General features: G+C 41.6%; 1 protein-coding gene across 2 annotated transcripts; it reads left to right on the top strand.

Annotated features, from left to right (window-relative positions):
- The first annotated feature begins 628 nt into the window (after positions 1-628).
- Positions 629-22885, top strand: arid2 (AT-rich interactive domain 2). Of its 2 annotated transcripts, none has more exons than XM_073838051.1 (20): positions 629-1082; positions 1187-1280; positions 1909-2006; positions 7671-7804; positions 10783-11001; positions 11088-11155; positions 11243-11312; positions 11458-11708; positions 13402-13498; positions 13588-13797; positions 13996-14160; positions 14679-14754; positions 14840-14974; positions 16232-16437; positions 17319-19561; positions 21939-22078; positions 22167-22305; positions 22388-22470; positions 22549-22678; positions 22764-22885. In XM_073838051.1, exons 1-20 carry the CDS (start codon positions 991-993, stop codon positions 22857-22859), a joined length of 4746 nt encoding a protein of 1581 aa, XP_073694152.1. In that variant the 5' UTR covers positions 629-990; the 3' UTR covers positions 22860-22885. The 2 variants fall into 2 exon arrangements, with proteins under 2 accessions (XP_073694152.1, XP_073694151.1); XM_073838050.1 differs by having other exon boundaries at positions 630-1082; positions 21936-22078.
- The last annotated feature ends 247 nt before the right edge of the window (positions 22886-23132 follow it).

Raw genomic sequence — 23132 nt, 5'->3', positions numbered from 1 at the left:
GCGTGTAATGGTTGAATGTAGTCACCCCGTGTCGTTTATATCCGCCCGGCGGTTATTACAAGGGACCGGGAGTAAATGACTGTCCATCCGCTGCAACAAAGCGCAGATTGTACTCCCTTAACTGCAGACACCACGGTTTAACTTAAGCTATTAATGTTTATTTCTGAGCAGCGCTCGATGCTGGGTATGTGGTGATTTGTCACAGACAGCAAAGCTTTTGGTTTTACATTTCAGAGGTTCATAAGTCAGTGTGAAATATGTAGAATATAAAAGTATATTAGCACAAGGTAAAACTCAACTAGTAGTTAGTAATCCAAATGACACGTGACTGTTTTAAAAAAATGAATATATTGAAAATCTATTCATTTAAACTTCGTTCTCAGTTTTTGTAAGGGTTTAAAAACACCAAACACATTGTTTGAAGTTTTATTCTTTTCATGACGCTAGTGTAAGCTGACAGTTCCCTTCCCCCAACCGACGCTCATGGCTGGCTTCCGTTTTTAACGGTCTGGCAGAGTTTCGCGACTCCCCCATTTCACCAGCGAGCTCCGTCTATTGTTCATGAGCGGCGCTGTGGCGGTTGCAGTACCGACGCTTGCCTGCTGGGGGGCGCCGCGGAGCTGCGCGGCCTCGGGTCTTTTTGTCTGAACTGGATCCCGCTGCCGCTTCACAGTGTGCGCGATTAAACCGGAGCCGCGTCCGTCCCGCACTGTCAAAAAACCCACTCCAAACCCCAACACAAGCGCAGCCGGTATCGTTGTTTCCCCGTGCAGCCATGAGCGGTGCAGCGGTGCCGTTGGACTAAGCTCGCTCGGGTTCGCGGGCTGTTCGGGCTGCCGTTGGAGCGGGTTTCTCCACTCTCATCCTCCGTCATTTCTTTAACTTTTCAAACACGCAGCCGCGCCGGAGCGGAGCGGACCGGAGCATGGGATCCCCGGACTCTTAGGAACCGAATCTGAGCCGGGGGTTTGACCGAATTTCAGCGAAACGATGGCGAACTCGACGGGGAAAAACCTCCCCGAGCAGCGGAGGAAAGGACAGGCTTTCCTGGACGAGCTGCGGCAATTTCACCACAGCAGAGGGTGAGCGGGAATTTCGCTCTTATTATAACTTGGGTGACCCGCGCTGGGAGCGTGTGGGGGTCCGGACGGGTCCCGGGTGCTTATTCGACTGTTTTTCTCCACAGATCTCCGTTTAAAAAGGTTCCCGTGGTGGGTGGGAAGGAGCTGGACCTGGGCGCTCTGTATATGAGAGTGGTGTCTTTAGGGGGCTTCGCGAAGGTAAGTTCCTCACACACACCAAACTTAACATTTCTCATCTCACACACACTCCTCCAGCTCAACTCCCCAGCCCGGTTCGGCGGATCTGTATGCGGTTCTGCCGTGCGTCGGCCTGTATAAGTGTATGTATGTATGTGAGTGAGTGAGTGAGTGAATGTGAATGTGAGTGTGTGTGTATTGGCCCCGGACGCGCACACACACTTTCACACACTCACTTCAAAATTACCGGGCGGCTTTTACATCGATTACCCGGACCGAGGCTGAGGCACCGAACCCCGTCCGGACCCGCCGTGTACATCAGCGGCTTTATCTCTCTCGTGTGACGGAGGATTGAGCAACTGTAGGCCGCACACAGGCCTGTGTACTCCGCGCTGTAAATACAGCCGCAAACCGCGCCAGATCCGCGGTCCGGACGCGGGGGCCCGGTGGGCTCGGACGGGTTCGCCTTGAAGCACCTTGTTTCTCGCCTGCTGGTTTGATTTATACATTTCACATGGGAAAGTGTAAGTTAGCCAGAGTGCTAATGTGAGTTAGCATGCACACACATACACACACACACAGACACTATCTCTCACACACGGTCCTGCTTCTGAACCGAACCCCTCTCACCTGTCTCATCACCCTACAGGTGTCCGACAAGAACCAGTGGGCCGAACTGAGCGAGGATTTCAATTTCCCCAGGAGTTGCTCGAATGCTGCTTTTGTTTTGAAACAGTACTACCTTCGGTGAGTCTTTCTTATTCAGTTTCTCTGATCAACTCCAGCACATGTGCTCAATGTTTACAGGCGCTTCTCTGCTCTGATGCACTCAAACATCCGGCTCGGTTCTGACTCAGAAGCGTGTGTTTTCGAGGATCGTATGTTCGTCTTGCTGACTGCAATGAGGAGACATTTTACAGTGTTTTTAATTTCAGCTCTTGTTTGTCTTGCTAATGCAACATTATGTAGCAAAAGCAACCTAAATCAGCGAGTCTCTCAGTGGTAAATTGTACTTATGGACTTGTATTTGAGTTGAGGATGCATCTGTCAGTTGCATTGAAATATTTTGTTTTCATGGCAGGTTCTGTATATTTCAATAAGACACAATAAGTTTCAGTTTAGATTTTTAGATATCAGTTTTACCCTTTTTTTAAGTCAGCTTTTATGCGTTCTATAAAGTGTTCTAATGCAACAATACTTGTGTTTTAATAAAGATTTTAAAATATAAATCAAGAGTTGTAATAGTGGTTAGATGGCTATTTTGGATTTGCATTTGGGTCACTTTCTCTTACATTGGTCTTTAGGAGTATTTTGTGTTGAACGAAGTTTTTGTGGTTTGATGTTTAGTGTTTGTAAAAACAAAAAAAGCTTCACAACATGCATGTGTTGATTCTTGTATATTCAAATAAGAGACAAAAGCTGTAGATAATGCCTTAGTTTTTCACCATTTATTGAGTTTTACACATGGTTCACCATAAACAACTGTTTTTAATATATAAGGATTTTAAAATCTAAATCAGGGGTTAGAGGGTTGTTTTAGACTTGTATTTTGGTCCCTTAAGGATGCATTTGTCACTTAAATGAGTCTTTTATTTTCTAGGGAGGGTTTTTGTCATGTATCTGGTTTGATAAGTATTTCTTAAGGAAATTTCACAACATGCATGTGTTGCATCCTCTATATTTAAATAAGAGACAGGAAGCTTTACAGTGGTGGATGATTGTTTTGGATCTGTGTTATGTGTTCAGGCTTCAGCTGTCACTTGATGTTGTTTCATAGAACATGTTTTGTGCTTTCTAGGTTGTTATCTGCGTGTTTATGAATGTGGTTAATGGTGTTTTACAACATGCACACGGTTGATTCGTGTACAAACCACCATTTCTGCAGCTGTAACATGCAAAATCTTCCTGTTTTATGTATTTGTAGTATCAGAAGTAGGGAGCGTAGGGCTGTAGCACTGCTGTCTGCTCTACAGTGAGTGCGGCTGCTGGTTTTCCACGTGCGTTTCTCTCTAGTTTAGTAGGTTATGGGGGGGTGAGACAGACCGACTTGGCAGCAGGGAGCGTTTAGGCTGTGTGGGCCGTGAGAAGGAGACATACACCTGCCATGCAACGGACTAAATGTAATTACCATTCTGCAAAGTCTCTTTTACCATCCTCGGTCATTGCAAGAGAGGTTGTTTGTCGGCGACGAGAGCTCAGAACGACGAGGGATGCAAAACGACATTCTCCTGTGTGTTTTCCTCGTGAGAGCGGCGTACAAAGGACAAAATTAGTGCTCCATGGAGAGATTGCCTGAGCTTTAACTGGTTTTATTTGTAGCATATGTATATTTTTATTAGATGTGCTCTCTTTGGGTTTTATTTTCATAAACAAAGGATTTAGTGCTGCTCAATTCTGATGTAACGCCAGTTGTTTTTGAAACCCTGGAAAGGTTTGTGTCATGTTGAGGTGTATCTGTCTCTCAGGGAGTTTGAAGCGCTCGATGGAAGCGAAGCCAAAGAGTTTAGACAGACGTGATCGCTCTGAGAAAATCCAGTACCTGTGATGAAGGATTTTTTTTGCAACATCAAACAAGAGAAAATCTCTGGATGTTTTTTGCTGTATTACAGATTATGCCTGATTGTGTGGCTATATATTAGTAAACACTCAAAACTAGTAATGTGATTTGAGCTGCAGGTGTTTTGATTGGATCAGGATGGTGGAATGTTTTTATGACAATTGCAGTTTACAAAGACTTTTTTCCAGAATAATTTTCAAGGTTTATCTCAAAGCTCCGGAAAACCTCGGATGCACGTCACATGGGGGAAAAGTCCTGCAGGCCTTTCCGCTGCCAAAGGGATTCAGAAGATCTTGCTTCAGCAGATCCTCATTTCTATCGGATCTCACTTAGTCCGATTCACTCGCACCACACAGACTGACAAACGCTCGCTGGCTCTAAAACGTTCCGTTTTCTCAGCTAACACCAGCGTGAGCCTTCAGACAAAAGTGAAGGATTTCATTTGCACTTATTTGAAGGATTGCAGAAGAACAAGTGTCTCCATTAGTCTAACTCCTATCGCTCACGCCGAAAAGAGGAATTCGATTGTGTGTTTATACCGTCGCAGCTGAGGAAGAGCTGGCAAGGGATTTGAACTTAGGTCTTTGGGTTTGTGTTGTGATGCACTTACCGCTGAACCACTCGGCACCGATCGGAGCATGTGAAATGAGTCATTTAAATGTGGCATCTGCAGTCAGGCACTCTGCCTGCCAACTAAAGAGGGGAGAGCAGCTAAACAACACATGTTAATGTCTTAATTGGCAAATAGTCAGTTTTTAAAGACAGGGCAGCTTTATTTTTTTATGCACAGCGTATCGGAGCACGTGAGCTGTGGTTTGCTCTTGTTTTCTGAGACCAATCATTTATTCACTCTGTTTCTTATTAGCAGATTTAGTTCATGTCAATTCATTGATTTATTTGACTCATAAGTGTTCACAGGAACATTTAGCCTGTTTGGTAATACTTTATTTAGTGTCCTTGTTACACGTTGCATGCACTCTCTAAACTAATACCAGAAAATGATGCATAATTGCAAGTAACTAACCATAAAACCAAAGCCTAACCCTATAGTAAGCACATCGTTAATCCACATAACTTGGTACTTGTGTAATCACACTATACACCTTAAAATAAAGTGTAACCAAACGTTTCAAAGAAGCATCAAATGTTGTGATCTTTTTTTTTTATATTTCTATCATGCTATTTTCTCCCAAATGAAGTTCCACCTCATAGCTAATTGATTTGTGAATGCTTTGTGAATCAGTTTATTTGCAGATTGAACTTCACTAACTCTTTAAATTGCATGCAAATGAGCCTCAAATGCAAATTGGCTGAACGCATAGAATACAATTTCATTATTCTGTTCATGTATGAGTAAAGCCGTCTAACCAGACAGTTGTTGTTCACAGATGTGTTTTTGGTCAGTCTGCTCTCAATTTGCCCTTATTTAAATGGACTTTCACGGTCATGTTATGATAGTATTCATTTTAGAAATCCTTTTAACCTATTCTAGTTTATCCCCAACCCTGTACCGCTTTGGTTAGGTTTGTACTGTAATATTGTGGAGCTGCATTGCATGTGCTCAGTTTTAATTCCGTTTGAAGTATTTGTATTACTGTTATCTCTAGTCCTGTTTGATTTTCTCCTAGACACAATCTATATTTTCAGCTTCTCCTGCAGGTGAAACTTGACCTTTTTCTTCTGTGTCTCCAGTAGAGGGCAGTAATTCTCTGTCTGGCCTAAGAAATGGGGCCGTTCACGTGAGCTCTGACTGGATGCCATAGTTCCTCATCAGTCAGCTTCATTTCTGTATTCACATCTCCGGTTCGCACAGCAGATGCTGTGTTTTTTACCTTTTAGGTTTATGAATGAAAAGAAAGAAATGGTTGCTGGAGATCTGCTTTCATTCAACGTCTGTTTGTAATTATCGAGTGCTGCCTTCAGATCTTTATTAGCTGTTCAGGTGTATTTGATTAGTGTCAGAGATAAAACTTTGCAGAAAGATTGACCTCCAGGTAGAGTACTGAGCGCCCCTGACTTTAATTGTACGTAATAAACCAGAAGGCCCTCATTTAGTGTCTCAAGAAACGTCAGCCTGTAATCAGCTCTTGGTTTGTCTGAACTCACATGGAGACCAACCTGAGACCATCATCAGCATCAAAATTGCATTTTTCATTAATACTGATATCTAAAAGGAGAGTTGCAGGTGGTGTATATGCAATTTAAAAGGATTGTTTACTAAAAATGAAAATTGCTATTATTTACCCACCTTTATGTCATTCCAAACTTGTATGACTTGAGCATTAAAAGTTGTTTTGAAGAACGTTGGTAACCAACGAGTTTCGGTTCCTATTGACTTTCATTATGTGGACAAAAAAAATACAGTGAAAGTCAAAGGGAACTGAAACTGTTTAGTTACCAACATTCGTCAAAATATTTTCTTTTATTTTACAAAAAAATAAGTAGTCATACAGATTTGGAATCACACGTGGGTGAGTAAATAATGACACTATTTTCATTTCTGGGTGGACTGTACCTTTTAATAGCAGCAAACAAGTTTTTAATGTATCAACAAGAAATTGACATTTGGAAAGGGAGAGCATTTCTCAAGTGTATTTGGTTATCTGCTGGTCATCTTGTTCCATGATATCAACTTTCACTAATTAAAATCCTACAATTACACAGTGCAGTGAGTGAATGTCCATCCACGCTGTGTGTGTCCAGTACAGTCTGTTGTTTTCTAGTGTTTATGGTGTGCAGATATCTATTTATAGTGTTTGTATTGTAGCACGTGGGAGGTGTGTGTAAGTGAAAGCTCATTCAGTTAAGGGAACCACTCATGAGTCATACTCGCACACGGAGCAGGACTGTGAATATTACTATTAGACTCGCAATACGGTTGGTCCCTGATTCTGTGGAATAAACCGCTTGTGCTTTCTGACCATCTTGCTTTATGTGAGGTTGCAGAGCTGTGCGATATGGTAAAGTATGCTGTTGTCATGTGTTTTACGTGTTTTTTGTTGGGTTGCAAACTGTCCAGACTTTTGCGTGTATGTTTTTTGTCTTTGTGTTGTTAGTGTTTGGCTGATCAACACAAGTTCTGCTTGGTGTCAATTTGGAAATCTAGTCAAACCTTAATGAATTAACGTGTGAAGTAGCCTTAAATGAATAGTTCACCCAAAAGTGAAAATTGGCAAAAAAGGTACTCACCCTCAAGCCATCCATGATGTAGATGAGTTTGTTGCTTCATCAGATTTGGAGAAATTTAGCATTGCATCACTTGTTCAACAATAGATGTGAATGGGTGCCTTCAGAATGAGAGTCCAAACCGCTGATAAAAAAACATAATCCACACCGCTCCAGTTCATCAGGTAACATCTTGAGAAGCCAACAGCTACATGTTAGTAAGAAACATTTATCATTAAGGCGTTTTTACAGATAGCAGATTTCTCATTTGCTTACATTAAATTGTTTGCTTTGTGTGGTTATTATATTACCAATCAGCCCTTCTACCCTCTGAATGTTTTATTGGCATCAACCATTTAAAAAAACTGTAGCAACTAAAATGAGAATAGATTTTCTCTGTCCCTGGGGCATGCAGGTTTGTAAGTATGTTTTGCTCATGGAAATAAACATCCGCACGTTATCCCTCCAAACCGTTTTCTAAATGCAGAAACCGATGTCTGCTCATTTAAAACTTGCTGTGAAATGTGATTATAACCACTTGATCTTTTAAACAGGTGCTCACCGGTCAGTGAATAAATGTGCCTGGATGTTTAAATCTTCACATCACTTAAATTTCCCCTGGGATCATGAGTGTATATCTATCCGTCTGTCATTCTGTGCGCTGATGTCTTTTTCTGGTCTCTCTGCAGCTATTTAGAGAAGTATGAAAAGGTGCATCACTTTGGAGAGGAAGATGAAGAGGAGCAGCCGGGGAATCCTAAATCTTTGCTTCCGATTGGTGCAATACCCACGTCATACAACTACCAGCAACACACTGTATCAGGTACAGATAAGCCCTTTCTGCTTCTCTAAAACACACACACTCTCACACAGTAGGGATGGGGCCGATCCGATCCAGTATCGGTATCGGGTTCCGATACCAGCTTAATTAATGGATCGGAAATTTCCGATCCAACCTAGAGAAATTTCCGATCCAGAGTTATGTCTACGTACAGTGCTGTCTGCTGAAATGACTTCACAAGTGATCCCGGGCTAGGTGACGTGTCTGTGCTCCAATGAGACACTGAGAGAGATGACATGCCTCCTTTCAGAAAATCTTCAGTTTGCAGGTAGCAGTTTAGCATTGAGCGTCATACATGTCCGCTGTGTGGAAATACTTTACGGTCGGAAACGCCGCAAAGACAGCAACGTGCAATGTTTGCAAAGCCGTTGTTCCGAGAGGTGGCACCTCGTGGATTTATTTAGTAGATTAACTGTTAAATATTACCCATCATAGAGTAAAAGTTTATAATTTGTAGACTTCGTGCATGTTATTTTCTGTTTTTAACGTTGCCGCACACACCTGAAGCGAGCACGCGCACAGAGAGAGAGAGAGAGAGCGAGAGAGAGAGAGAGAGAGAGAGAGAGAGAGAGAGAGAGACACGTGATTCAAACTGCGCGATTCACAGACTGATTACTCTTTAACGTCTCTTGAACAGAAACATTCATACAAAGTTATGTTTAAATACCCGTTGTTTTATTCTGGTAACACCGTCGGTTATGTCTTCAGTGAACCGAAACAGCTGAGAAGGAGATGCGTGCCAGTATTACGTGCATTAGGCCTTAAAGAGACAGCATCCTATAAATACCTGCAGTGAGAAGCACTAGTTATTTATCAATGAATTATTAAATTTCTGCACCTGAATACTAGTATTATTGATTTTATTAGTAACTTTATGTTGTATTCATCTACACTTGTCATTTGTGTTAGTGTTCTTGTTTTGTTACTTATTATATTAGTTCAGCTAGTTTTTGCTGTGGATTAGAAGTACTTAAAGTAAGCATTCAGTAATTAATAAACAACAAACTTTTTTTTGTTTTGTTTGTTTTTTGCTGATCCGAAAAGTGCACTTATTGCACTTTTATTCAAAATGTTTAACATTTGAAAACCTTATTTTGTTGCTGCTACACAAGCAAGAATTTACTGAATTTATGTTGATCAGATGCACATTGTTCTATTTATAGTGTGAATATTTATTTTTTATTTCAAATATTTGAAAACCTTTTTGTTTTATGCAACAAGAGTGTATATTGCACTAGTATCTAGTAACCCTGTCTTGAAATTTAAATAAATATCAATTTAAACCCTTAAAGTTGCATATTTGTTTTCAGGATGGGATTTCTGCCATTTTCTAACCTCATACTTACCTCAAGTTGCTTTTTGGGAGATACTTAGACTTGCTTGTAGAGAAGTTTGTTACAGCCTCATAAAATCAACAATAATGATAATAGTCATAGTGATATAAAAGCAAATAGAGCTCTGGTATCGGAATAGTATCGGTATCGGCAGATATCCAAATTCAGGTATCGGAATCGGATCGGAAGTGAAAAAATGTGGATCGGTGCATCCCTATCACACAGCTGGCTCAAAGGGTTAGTGTGCGTTGGAGCTGCACCTGTGAAAACTCTTAATGCCATGAAGGAAATAGTACTCCTGGCACTGCACTCCTTTCAGAGAGACAGATGATATTTCCCTTTACATAAGGATTGGGGTAGGTTTTAGTCTTACTATATGAGGACATGAACACTTGATCTTCATCTACAGAGCTGCTCTGAGAGCCATTTCATCAGCATTTTACCATTTCATTTGATTAAACCATCACATAAATTGCAAAATCTTTGCACATGCAAGATCTTCATAACAAGTTTGGTTCAATTTGGAAAAAAATTGTGTTACTATTGTATAGTGGAATGTACTTCTCAAAATAATAATAATAATAACAACAGTTTGGTTTATTAAAAACATTATTTTCTAAAGGAATATCACACAATAACTATTTTAAGTTTTAATTTTAACAAAAAAAATTCTGATGTGCTACACTTTGTTTGCTTAAAAAAATATTATTTATTCAATTAAACTACATTGAATGGACATTTTATTTTTAAAATTCAAAGATTGAATTTTTTTTAATATAGATTTTTGTTTGTGAAAATAATACTGTTAAATTGTGTACATCTGAAGCATTAAATGTTATTACTCTTGAGTTTGCCTTGAATAATTATAAATAAAGAAAGTTTCATGTATTCGTTTTGACTTTACAATGATTTTTCTTCAGCCCTGCTCCTGGAATCCACTAATCCCTAATCCAGCACACCTGAACCAGCAGTTAAGTGGTCTTCGAGATCACTTAACAAGTCACAGGCCAGGTGTGCTGAAGCAGGTTGGAAATAAATGCTGCAGGACAGTGGGTCCCCAGGAACAGGATTGAAGGCCTATGCATTAAAACATAAATACCGAATCCAGAAAACAGACGAGACAGAATTTCTGAAAAATAATGAAACGTTTCATAGGCCACTATTTTCGAATTTAAGTTTTTGAATTCAATTGTTCAGACATCTCGTTTGATCTTTAAAATTTCATGGAAGGATTGCACTTTATTTTACAGTGAAATTGGATTGAGTAATATAAGGTAACTAGATAGATTAAGATTAGGTTTAAGGGAAAGTTCATGGTTGGTGCCTAGTTATTACCCAGTTATTTTAGTACTTTAATAAGCACATAGTATATTGATTCAGAACAGGACTGTAAAATAAAGTGCAATTAATATTTCATAAGGTCAAACCCCTAACTTCCATGTGCTGAGTGAGTGAAGTTTACATATGTGGTCTGAACAACCAGATGCATCCACACTTGGCTGAGTCTTATTTAGTATGAGTCTCGAACCACCTCCAGGACACATGGGCAATTACCACTTACAATTTTTCCAGGAAGTCTCTAGAAACATAAAACAATTTATCTTTTGCTTATGCTCTGTTTGACAGACTATCTCCGCCAAAGCTATGGGCTGTCGACGGATTTCGTCCCTCCATCCGATTACAACAAACTGGTGCTGTCTCTCCTGTCTGGGCTCCCGAATGAGGTGGACTTCGCCATTAACGTGTGCACGCTCCTGTCCAACGAGAGCAAGCATGCCATGCAGCTAGAAAAAGAGCCCAAACTCGTCACGTTGCTGCTGGCACACGCAGGAGTTTTCGATGACTGTGCGTTTGATACAGTGGTTACTAAAGTATTTGTGCTCTGGGGACTGCATACATGTGCTAACATTATGTGTGTTTTTGTCTTTCAGCATTAGGCAGCTTTTCTGCTCTATTTGGGACAGACTGGCAGGAGAAAACATCACGAGACTTTGTGAGGGTAAGAAAAAAAAGTCAGTGCGAATTGGCTTTTTCTTACGTGGTTTCTATACTTGTGTTCTTGACGCTTATTTTCTTGTCTTCATAGTTTTGGAAAGATGTCATTGAGGACAATGAAGTCAAAGATCTCATCTCAGACAAGAGCTGCACACTTCAAAGTATGTGGTTGTTTACGTCCCGGCTACTCTCGCTTTCTTTGATGTGGTGAAGACGCACAATGAAGTGTAGTTTCGCTTTGATTAGTTAATTATGTTTTAACTCGAGCATTACTTCACACTAAGCGTGCAGTGTGTGTTTTCTCAGACGGATTGGAGACGAGAGAAGTCTGCACTCCTCTCTTCCACCCGGCGCGTGCCGTAGGCATCGGAGATGTCGAGGGCCAGCGGGTGCTGCAGGTGGCGATGATTCTGAGGAACTTGTCCTTCGAGGAGGCTAACATCAAACTCCTGGCAGCTAATCGCACATGTCTGCGCTTCCTCTTACTATGTGCTCACTGCACCTTCGTCCAACTGCGGCAGCTGGGTCTCGACACACTCGGCAACGTCGCCGGAGAGGTTAGAGTTCACAATCTACAAGATCTGTATAGAGTGCTGCAGTGATGACATTTTTGTTGGCCAGCATGCAAGTTTGCATTAGGGATGGAAATTAACTTTTTTGTCCACCGGCCAGTGTGGCTGGCGGATTTCAAAATCTACCAGCCACTTAATGTTTTTAACCGACAATGTGTAGCTGCATGTGAAAATTAATACTACAAGATCTACTATACTTGAGCAGTTTATTTAATCTCAAGTCTCAATAAAATACTGACATTTTCACCAAATTTTTTATCATGATACAGAGCTATCTTCACAACTACACAACTTATAGCCCACATACTATAACAGCCTAGATATTTAATGTAGCCTAATTTGCACGCATTGGGGAGTCGCTCTCTAAACGCAGGGTATTAAAGTTGCTTTTGAATGCGCGTGCGCGTTTTACTTTTGGTTTCGTTTTTACTATAGCGCGAAACTCTCGGCAGCATAGAGCGTGCATTCTAAAATACAAGAGATTGCTTAACAAAACCATTTGGGTGGATTTTGAAAAGCGTGTCCCCAGTGGAAATTACGCCCCTGTGTGAGTGGAACTCTGCCGTCGAGTTATCTGATGTGAATGAATGACGTGTTGTACAGTATATTGAGAAAGACGCGCCATGAATTGCATTTGACAGAATGTGCGCTGTAGCACGAAATACAATATTTCTTCAAAAGCAGATTGTAAAAATATTTTAACAGACCTCTTAACGCCTGTGATGTATCGCCACATTTTTTTGAAGGTGTGCCTCCGCTAAAAGTGTCCGCCGTCGTCGTCGTCGTCTTCGTGTATTTTAACGGCAGTTCGCTACCAACGTTAAGGTGCATTACCGCCTCACGCCGTCCGGTTGAAGTATGTTATTTTTATTTACTCGCCACGGTGGCCGGTGGGTGAAGCGAGTTTACCCGCCACAACACAAAATCACCCGCATTTGGCTGGTGGCGGGTGCTAGTTTCCATCCCTGCCCTGGTTACCTTGACAAAAACCCAGTCAGGGTGTGGAGCTACTTTGTGCCTCGTAAATGGCGTAAAACAGTGATTTATTTACATGGCTATTCCGATGCCCTATTGACTCTCATTGACAACCTGTTGTGAGCATCGGCTAACTGACCCCAGATTTCGGACTGCAGTGGACAAGACGAGATATGCAAGATACATTCACACTCTCGGTATCATGATTCAATACACTTTAGGTCAATATCACACCGGAGTTCTCCTTTAAGCCCTTTAATCTCCACTTTCTTAATTTAAAAACATTTTCCTGAAAGTTTGCATTGGGCAAGTGCACAGTTGTAAAGTGTAAAACTGGACTAGTGAGTACATGAGTTTATCTTTTAATTTTGATTACGTTTAATGTCCCAACAACCTCTGTAGTCCCATTTAGCCACTTCTTAGCTATTTCAAGACTATTCAAACCTTCAAATTCACAATACTGATGTATTTTATGTCTTTAAATAAAATGTCTAAATATTGTGAGCTTGTATTCACCACAGACCTTATTTCAAGTAACCAAAAACCTATTGATTTCAGGATGATGGAACCCGAAAGTGCTACAATTCTTGTGTTCAAGTTTTGGCCTACAAAAATGTCATCCTGCTGCACTCTGAAGGCTCTATTTCAGGTTCTGTTGGCTGTATGTATCTTTTGTTAAACTTGCCTGTTTGTTCTTTTTCAGCTTCAGTTGGATCCAGTTGATTTCCGAACGACACACCTGATGTTTCACACCATCACGAAGTGTTTGTTGTCACGGGATCGTTTTCTCAAAATGAGGGGTAAGCATCTTTTTGGGTGAACCGTTCTCGCAGTACAACCTTGTGGTTTTCTGTGAGAGTTGCTTATTTTTTTCATTTTGATCCTGCAGCCATGGAAATTCTCGGGAACCTCAGCAAAGTGGAGGATAACGGCGTTCTGATCTGCGAGTATGTGGATCAGGAGTCGTACCGAGAAGTCATTGCCCTCCTGACGCTGCCGGACGTCATGCTGGTCATCTCCGCGCTGGAGGTCCTGTACCAGCTGGCCGAGCTGGGGGAAATCACATGCTCTAAAATCTCCTCCGTGGAGAGAAGCATAGGTACACTTTCACCTGCTAAATACAGGAAACCCATTCAACATGTCAGTTGTGATGCACCAAAATTGTATCAGTTAATCAAAATAATGATTGATTAAAATCAAGAAATCAATATTGTCCACACAGCTGACATGTTCTCCTGTTGTAACTTATCCACAAAATGGATTTTGTGAACTTACATGGTTCGTATGTTTATTTCAGATCTTCTAGTGCGGTTGGTGTCAGTGGACCTGCACACGTTCGGACCGGACGCCCTCACAGCGGTAAAACTCATCGAGCATCAGGCCTCTAGCAGTCAGGTCTCAGAGGTTCGGCCGCAGCTTGTAGAGCACGTTCCCCCACCTACGCAAGGCACTCCTGGCGCTGGTAAGTGTCCTATACATCAGCTTTCTTTTTTTGTGTGTGTACTAGAGATGTACAAAATTACAAATTCAAGTATCACAAGAAGTGTTTTTTCTTTTAATAACACAAAATGCGATAGGATGGATGCTTTATTTCAGTGTCCTGGTTATACATTTACATGTATTTACTATAGTAATAATAATAAATTATGCATGATTACATGCAACTAGCCCTAAACCAAACCCTTATCCTAACCTAAGTACATATAGTTAAAAAAAATCACTGACCCCTCAAGTTATATATGCAGGTTTTACTTTTACCTCCAAAAAGTCAAAAAAGGAAGTTGTTGTTGGTGTAAAGTAATATTACAAAATTCAAATTAATTTTGCATAAATGGATGTTTTTTGGCTACTAATGCTTTAAGTCTTAAGGTAGGGTTTAAAATATTCCACAAAAATCAATATCAAAGAGTTAAAATTGATAATTAATGTGGAAGGAGTTTATGTAACTTGTATTTACAGTGTGTTTGGGTTTGTCTGTAGTGAACAGGGTGCCTCTGCAGTCTACGCCTCCGCCTGGGATTGTGGAAGTAGATGGAGAAAAATTCACGACTCAGTGGTAAGATTTTAACATCTTACCTTTTTGCATTTCATAAATCTGTTATATTTTCTAGTGTTTCATGAATGCTTTCTGCTCTTGGTAGGCTAAATGCGCATTTTGAGGTTCATCCAGACGGTTCGGTCTCTCGCTCCGAGATGTACTCTGAATATCTGGCGACCTGCAGCAAGATGGCACGGGGTGGCGTGTTAACATCCAATAACTTCTACAAATGCCTGAGGTGTGATTAATGGAACTGTTGGGCAGATGCTGTGAAGTTGTCTTTGTGCTGTCCCAAATCAGGGTGGCCGCGGATCCTTAAAAAGTCTTAAAAAGTCTTAAATTCCGTTGTCCTAAAATAAGGCCTTTAAATGTCTTAATTTGTCTTAAATCTAAATCCAAGGGTCTTAAATTTTTTACACTTTGAAAAGGAAAAGTTTATCGTTTTGAGGAGAATCTCCTGCGCAGGTTCTAAATCTGTTCTGTTGCTAGACACGCGCTTGCTTGACAACGCCTCAGTGTTGCCAGATTTAGCGGGTTTCCGCCCAACTACACGCATTTGAATCGCAGATTAGTTGTTAAGTTTAACCATCATAGAGTAAAAGTTTATAATTAGCACATGTTTTTACGTTGCCGCACACAACTGGCGCGAGCACGCGCAGAGAGAGAGAGAGGCGCGCGGCGCGATTCACACAGATTGATTCCTCTTTAACTGCTATTTGAACGGAAACGTACATACCAAGTCATGTCTTAATACCCGTTTTGGTATTCTGTTTAACAGTCGTTTATGTCTTCAGTGAACCGAAACAGCTGAGAAAGATATGCGTGCCAGTATTCGGTTTGGGCATTTGGCCTTAAAGAGACAGCGTCCTATAAATACCTGCAGTGAGAAACACTAGTTATTTTACAATTAATTATTAAATTTCCCCTCCTGAATACTAGTGTTATTGATTTTATTACTAACTTTATGTTGTATTCATTTACACTTGTCATTTGTGTAATTGTTCTTGTTTTGTTACTGAACTTTAGTTCAGATAGTAGTTTTTGCTGTGGATGAGAAGTAGCCTACCTAAAGTAAGCATTCAGTAATTAGGAAAAAACAAACTTTTTTTTTTTTTTTTTTTTTTTTTTTTTGCTGATCCGAAAAATGATCCGATCCATGACTCAAAATCCGTGTTTGTTACACTTTTACATTGGCTTCAAAGTGTGTGAGAGCCTTGACTTTGTCATGGAATAGAAAATAATTTCTTCTTCTGGAATAGTGTTTTCTGTTGAATATTCCCAAGAATAATCAGTTAAATAAAATAATAATTTAAAATATCTTCATAGTTTTGTGCTAGACTTTTGCGGGACTTTCAATTTGGTCTTAAATTTTGTTTGAAAATGGTATTAAAAAGTCTTAAAATGTCTTAAATTTAACTTGGTCAAACCTGTAGACACCCTGCAAATGGTAAATGTTGAATGCTGAAACTCAACGCTGTGCTTGTGTTTTTCTCAGGACGCTGTTTCCTAATCACACGGTGAAGCGTGTGGAGGACACACGGCTCAGCGGGCAGGCTCAAATACACGTGGTTGGTGTGCGGAAGAGGCCGATTCCTCTTCCCGTCCAGCTTTATTATCAGCAGCAACAACAGCAGCAGCAGGCCAGTCCTGCATTAGTTCCCAAACATGAAGCTCCCTCAGAAACCCCTCAGCCCCAGACAGGTAGAGATTCATGTTTGACACTACACTTCATCTTGGGTTTAAGCTTTTTGAACCTTGTTAAAAACTTATTTTTGTGCAGTCACACTATTTTTGTGATGTCAGACAACAATTTAAGTTTAACAACCTTCTAAATATATAAATAAGAATATTAACCTAGGCCCTATGAAATCTGTATTTATTTTATTTATTTATTTATTTTTTTATTTTTTTCAAAAGTTACACGTAAATTGAAATTAACATCAAATTTATTTATTTATTAAATTTTTTAGACAAATTAAAACAGAACAGAACTTCTAGATTCTTTGTTTTGATTTAATACACATTTATTATGAAACTGATAATCAAATGGATGAATAACATTTTGGTTAATCTTTGTAACTGAAAAAAATGAAAAAACTTCGTTTTTGGGGCAAACTAAGTGCTGCACAACAAAGGTTTACTGTTTCAAACATGGATGACATTTTTTTTGTTATTGTATGTTAGCTCTTTTTTTATGAAAAAACATTATTATTAATATTATTTTATCTTATATTAATATTACTTTTGAATAAAGCAGTCTTTTTGCGGTTTAATATTCACAGACTCTAGTCAGTATCATGATTTGAATAAGTGTGCAAACATATTTAGATTTTTTTTCATCCAAATTTTAGTAAATTCTCTGTATAGCAAATTCCATTTTGTAACTGGATTCTGCAGTTCTGCCCATGTTTTCTGCATCATGAAAATCATAAGACCCTAGTTAACCTCATTGTGCAGTGCTGAACTTGAACATTAGATTTAATTAACCCATGTGTACGAATAGAACAAAAGCCCAAACAGTGTTTAATGTGATATGCTGGTCGCATTTGTAGCTGATTTGTTCTTCTTGTTTGTCCATGCAGCGCTGCCTCTTGGTGTGGGAGGGCAGCTTGTCCGGGCACCAGCACTAAGCCTTACTGCCGGCCAGGCAGCACCACAGGTGGCCTTCACCATGCACGGAACGTCGCATGCCAACGCTCCCAGTGCTCCTGCGCCAGCCCCGACTGTTCCTCGACTCCCCATGAACCCACCAGGACAAGCTGCACTTCCTCCCCCCTGCCCTCCCGCCACCGCCCCAGTTCCCATACGACCCAATGACATTCTCAAAACAGCCATGATCCAGAGCTCCATCCCCACAGCCACTGCTGCACCTGCTGTTCCCAACCACAGCGGCTCGCCTACCCAGCAGCCCCTGCTCCATCACGCTCCCGTTACACTGATCCAGCAGGGACCGCCGACCCAGGGACACGTATTTACAGGTCGAGTGCAAGGTGTTTGTCCTTCGGTGGCCCAGCAGCGCCTGCAAGCCCCTCAGGGACAGCAAGGTGCACCTTCCCAAGAGGCTGTGGTGCTTGCGCCGCCTCAGTATGTCAGTGCACCTTGCACTTCGCTGATGGCAGGAGGGCAGGTCGTGACTGTCTCAGGTGTGACTAGCAACCGCGTCGCATTTCAGAATATTGCCCCCAAACCTGCACCGCAGTCGCCACAGCCTCAACCTCAACAGCAGCAAACGCAACAGCAAAGCTTAGTCATCGTCAGTCAGAATCAACAACCCAACACCGCATTCGCCCCAGCTATCCATCAAATCGTACTGACTAACCCTAGTCCTCAAACCATCCAGCCACAGCCCACACAGTCTCCCGCTTCCCCAAATGCACCAATGCCCAACCCTGCACCCGTGCAGCAAGCCCCACCCAACACGGTCAGCCACATGCTGTCCGTCAAGCGCCAATTTCAGCAGACTCCGCCCCCTCCTCCACCCCCAGCCCAACCTACCTCCACAGAATCCAGTCTGATCAAACAGTTACTGCTTCCGAAACGCGGTCCTTCCACCCCAGGCGGAAAACTCATACTCCCTGCACCGCAAGTTCCCGCTCCTGTGAGCTCCAGGGCGCCGAGCCCGCAAGTCGTATACCAGGTGACCAACAGCGGTCCGGTGCCGTCTCAACCGCAGTTGAACGTGCAACTTATGCAGAGCCCCTTGCAGGCGACCGGTGCCGTTCCCATCTCCATCCTCCCAGGGCAGATCATTTCCACCTCCACCCCAGGCACCCTTCTGCAGGCTACACCCAGCAACCAAGTTACCTTCACAGTAGTGCCAAACTCTGGCTTCCCCGGCCAGGGAGCGCAGACCCCACCCACAATCGGCCTGCAGTTGACTCCACCTCTGCCAATTGCTGGAGCCACGCCCATTCCACCTTTCCGAGGTGACAAAATCATCTGCCAAAAGGAGGAGGAGGCTAAGGACGCCACGGGGCTGCACATTCACGAGCGCAAGATCGAGGTCATGGAGAACAACTCCGTCACCGACGGTTCGGCCAAAGCCAGCAATGGTGAATCCGCAGAGGTGGACGGACCTGCGGCCAAGCTGCTCAATGGGAGGAAGTTTGACACGAGTCTACCTCCATACCACTCAGGGAACAGCCAAGCAGAGGCGCTGAACGGCCCTGCGGCGCAAGGCGGCGACAGCGGCGGCCCTGGGAAACAGACGCCCTCTGACCCTAAAAAGCTAATGGTAAACGGTGTGTGCGACTTGGATCGATCTGACGCCACCCATCCGAGCAAAAACATTCCAAATCACAAGGCTTCCAAACACATGGGGAACGGCGAGGTGTTGTCGCCTCAGAAAGCGCACGGGGCTTTCGGCCTCACGGACTCTCTTGCTGCTCCTCAGCAGGACACTGCCAAAGCAGAGCAGGCCGAACGCCTGGCCAACGGGCCTAGCCACGGCGCTGAGATCTCCAACGGCCCCAACTCAGAGACATTGGGCCTGAGGCCACAGCACCCACCTCATAACCACTCCCCACCTCCGCCCGTTTCCGAGCCGCCGCCCCCGGCTCCCCCGCTGCCTCCCGCTAACGGCACCTCGGAGAACCGGACGCTGAAGAGACCGCTGGACGACAGCGACAGAGGTACCTCCGGAATCCCCACCAAAATGGGCGTACGGATAGTGACCATCAGCGACCCCAACAATGCTGGCAACAGCGCTACCATGGTGGCCGTGCCGGCGGGCGCAGACCCAAGCACAGTAGCAAAAGTAGCAATAGAGAATGCAGCGCAGCAGAGACCAAGTGTGCCCTCGCAGCTTCCTGAAACCAATGCTCAGGTAATGCATTTTGATTCATTGTTTCAGAATGGTGCAGTAGACAACATAATGCTTTCTGCAACTCCAGAACTCCAATTATATTTAACTATATATAAAATTTATTTTTTTAACTATAGACAAAACTATTGCGGAGCCCCTTACGTCACCTGTAGAAGAAAAATAATTAATCCGTGGGGACGGTTTTGCAATTCGTTCCCTCAGTTTATAAACCGTACTCACGAATTCTTAAACTGTTCCCTCGGTTTAACAATTCATGCCCACGGATTAACAAACCGTGCCCACGAATTTCCAATCCGTGCGCTCAGATTTTGTAAACCGTACCCTCGGATTTTGAATCCGTACACACAAAATCATAATCCGTGCGCACGCTTTCGCAATCCGTTCACACAGTTTGTAAACTGCTCTCACGGATTTGTGATTATGATAAGCTTTTCACCCAGAGTTAGATACATGCTGCACTATTAATGTTATTATTAAATAAGGCCTATTATTGCATTTAGTTTGAGAGCAAAGGAATGGCAACATAACCTGTACATTATTTGTTTTGTATTGCTTTTTACCTTCTCCTCTCCAAAACTCGTTTTTTTTTTAATTCAGGTAATTTTATATTTTGAAAAATATTATATAAAACAAAGCCGTTTGAACAGCGCTCTTCACTTATTATTTTATTTTGGTACCATGACCGCACTTACAAAACAGGCTTCTTTTTATCGTTTATTTTACATTAATAACCAATAGGTTAAAACACATGATGTTTTGGCAGCTAATCTATTGGTGATTAATATAAAATAAAGCTAAAAACTCTGTTTTGTCAGTGTTGCATAGTCTCATATAGCCTACTGAGAAATAAAGTTTAAAAAATGCAAAACAATGTATCCAGCATATAAACAGGTGTCCTGGTTGAATTTGGGGGCGGGGCCACAAATCCGTGAGAGCAGTTTACAAACTGTGGGAACGGATTGCGAAAGTGTGCGCACGGATTATGAATTTGTGGGTACGGATTCAAAATCCGAGGGTACGGTTTACAAAATCTGAGCGCACGGATTGGAAATTCATGGGCACGGTTTGTTAATCCGTGGGCACGAATTATTAAACTGAGGGAACAGTTTAAGAATTTGTGAGAACGGTTTATAAACTGAGGGAACGAATTGCAAAACCGTCCCCACGGATTAATTATTTTTCTTCTACAGGTGACGTAAGGGGCTCCGTACTTTTTCATGCTCTGATCAATGAGATTTTAAATTGCTTCCATAACTACTTTTTTCAAACTAGTGGAAAGAAAGCATCCAAGAGACATGTTGAAGTGTTTTATTACACTGTATCTGTTTGCATCTGTTCAGTTTGCAGTTTTATTCGTAAGTTTTTTTACTGGTGGGTTTGTTAATATATCATTCGCTTAAATCAGGCGAATAATTTGTTCATTAGATTAATCTAGATTAATGGAGTGATAGAAGAAGAAATTCAAATTCCTCTTTGCAAAAACCTTTGCAACTCTGCAATGTCAATAGATTGAAATAAGAATTTTCAGCCTGGATTCCTCCAGTCTATATTTTTATTTGCTGGAAAATAAAAGCAGTGCACATTTAATTAGCTGTGTTTAATTAGTGCATATTTAATTATTAATTTAATGTGTAATTTGCAACGATTTAACATTTCAGAATGCTTATAATACAAAATAATTGTCTTACTGTCTTTACTGTGATTCGTCATCTGGTGAAAGTATATCTGTAAATGTTTGCCCGTTTCAGCTGTAGTGTCTTAATCAGAAACAGGTTTAGTTAATTGTTGGTTTTTAGATACTTGTTAAATGTTGATTTATTTTCATGTGAATTGACATCAATTACTCGTGTTACAATCAGTCTCAAAATGTGCTGTAATGCCAGTGAGATTTAGTTTTTCACTTGAAATGAGAACTTGCAGGTGAAGTAAGCTATTATGCAGCACTTTTCAGTTAATAATTTGTGGTGTTTTTAAACTGAAAAACATTTCTTGCACTTAATAAACTTGCATAAAAATGCGTAAATGCCACACACTACTCAAACTTGCGTAACAACGCAATTATTTTCAGTCAGTCGATCTCCTCTAGGCTTACAAAATGTGCAAAAGTATCTGCAAATGTAAAAAAAACTCATCAAGAGTTGTTAATAATGACAAATGCCACATCTTCTAAAATCATTAAAGAAAGCACAAACAATTCTAGTCTCAGTTTAAGTAGTGAGCGATATTTATGCATTTTATTTTATTACGTGCAAGAAAAAAACAATGCATCTATGGATGATTCTGTGTGCAAGCAAGGCACTATATTTTATTCCTTGCACATACTGTAAAAAAAAAAAAAAAAACTTCTAAAATTATTGATTATTCCTGCGTGCAGCAGCCTGTGTCAGTGCAGACTCCGCCTCCCGTGGATCCGGCTGCACAGGGAACCAATCAGAGTTCTCCAGCACCTGCCCTCTCTCCAGATCAAGCACGTAAACCTGGACAGAACTTTAAATGTCTGTGGCAGGCATGCAAACGGTGAGGACCCATGTGATGTGCTTTACTTTATAGATGCTTGTCCTTAAGAAGGATGGTACATGGTTGAACTTTAACATGTGTTTTTCAGGTGGTTTGACACGCCATCACAGGTGTTTTACCATGCAGCTACCTATCATGGCAGTAAAGACATGTACCCAGGGCAGTGCCAATGGGAGGGCTGTGAACCTTTTCCTCGACAGAGACTATCCTTCATCACGCACCTGCAGGCAAGATCCCATCTTTCTCTTTTTCTATAGCTATAATGACATTTATATGTGTGTGTTTGACTAATCCGAGTGTGTTTTGCAGGATAAGCACTGCTCGAGGGAAGCGCTCATAGCTGCACTCAAACTGGAGGAGCAAACGCAAGGCAGCAACCCCAACACTTCCAAGTGTGTATTACTCCTTTAGCTCCTTCTGGCTTATGTTTGTAGATGATTGATGGCGATTTTGACTGTGTTGATGTGCAGGTCTCCTCCAGCGGCGGTCAGCAGTCCTGCGCCTCCTCCCAGACCACAGAAAGCGCTCGTCAACCACCCCAGTGCAGCTCTGATGGCTTTACGCAGGGGCTCGCGGAACCTGGTGTTCAGGGACTTCACAGTCAGTATTATGTCATTTAAACAGTGATAGTTCTGCTGTTTATGGATGTGTAAAGCTTAAAATGTTTTGTTTTTTTCTTGCTCAGGACGATAAAGAGGGACCAATGACCAAACACATTAGACTAACTGCTGCCTTAACGTTAAAGAGCATCGCTAAGTACTCGGATTGTGGACGAAAGTAAGTAAGCCTTTTTAGTCTAGTTGTTGTGCTGGAGATTTGTCATTTATTCCAAAAAATAAATGTATAATCACATGTTTGTTTTAAAGATAGTCAAGACCAATTTGAAGTCATCATTTTAATGTAAAAGAAAGACATTTTTGTAATGTTAGTACTAATTTATTAGCCTATATATATTTTTTGTAGCACAGTACAAACAATTAACACACATTAACACTACATTAAAATCTGAGAAGCTTTTTATTTTCATTTCTGTAAAAAAAATGCATTTGTGTAA

The sequence above is a fragment of the Garra rufa genome, chromosome 4 (assembly GCF_049309525.1).
Source record: "Garra rufa chromosome 4, GarRuf1.0, whole genome shotgun sequence".
Classification (NCBI taxonomy): Eukaryota; Metazoa; Chordata; class Actinopteri; order Cypriniformes; family Cyprinidae; genus Garra; species Garra rufa.
Note: the sequence above shows the minus strand (reverse complement) of the source record. Positions and strands in the feature narration are given on the sequence as shown.

Bases quoted from the DNA above. Each gene is read 5' to 3' on its own strand.
- arid2 (XM_073838050.1), top strand. From the start codon at position 991: ATGGCGAACTCGACGGGGAAAAACCTCCCCGAGCAGCGGAGGAAAGGA. The intron at 11,002-11,087 runs GTGCGTTTGATA...TTTGTCTTTCAG, and splicing joins CGCAGGAGTTTTCGATGACT to CATTAGGCAGCTTTTCTGCT. The intron at 22,471-22,548 runs GTGTGTATTACT...GTTGATGTGCAG, and splicing joins AGCAACCCCAACACTTCCAA to GTCTCCTCCAGCGGCGGTCA.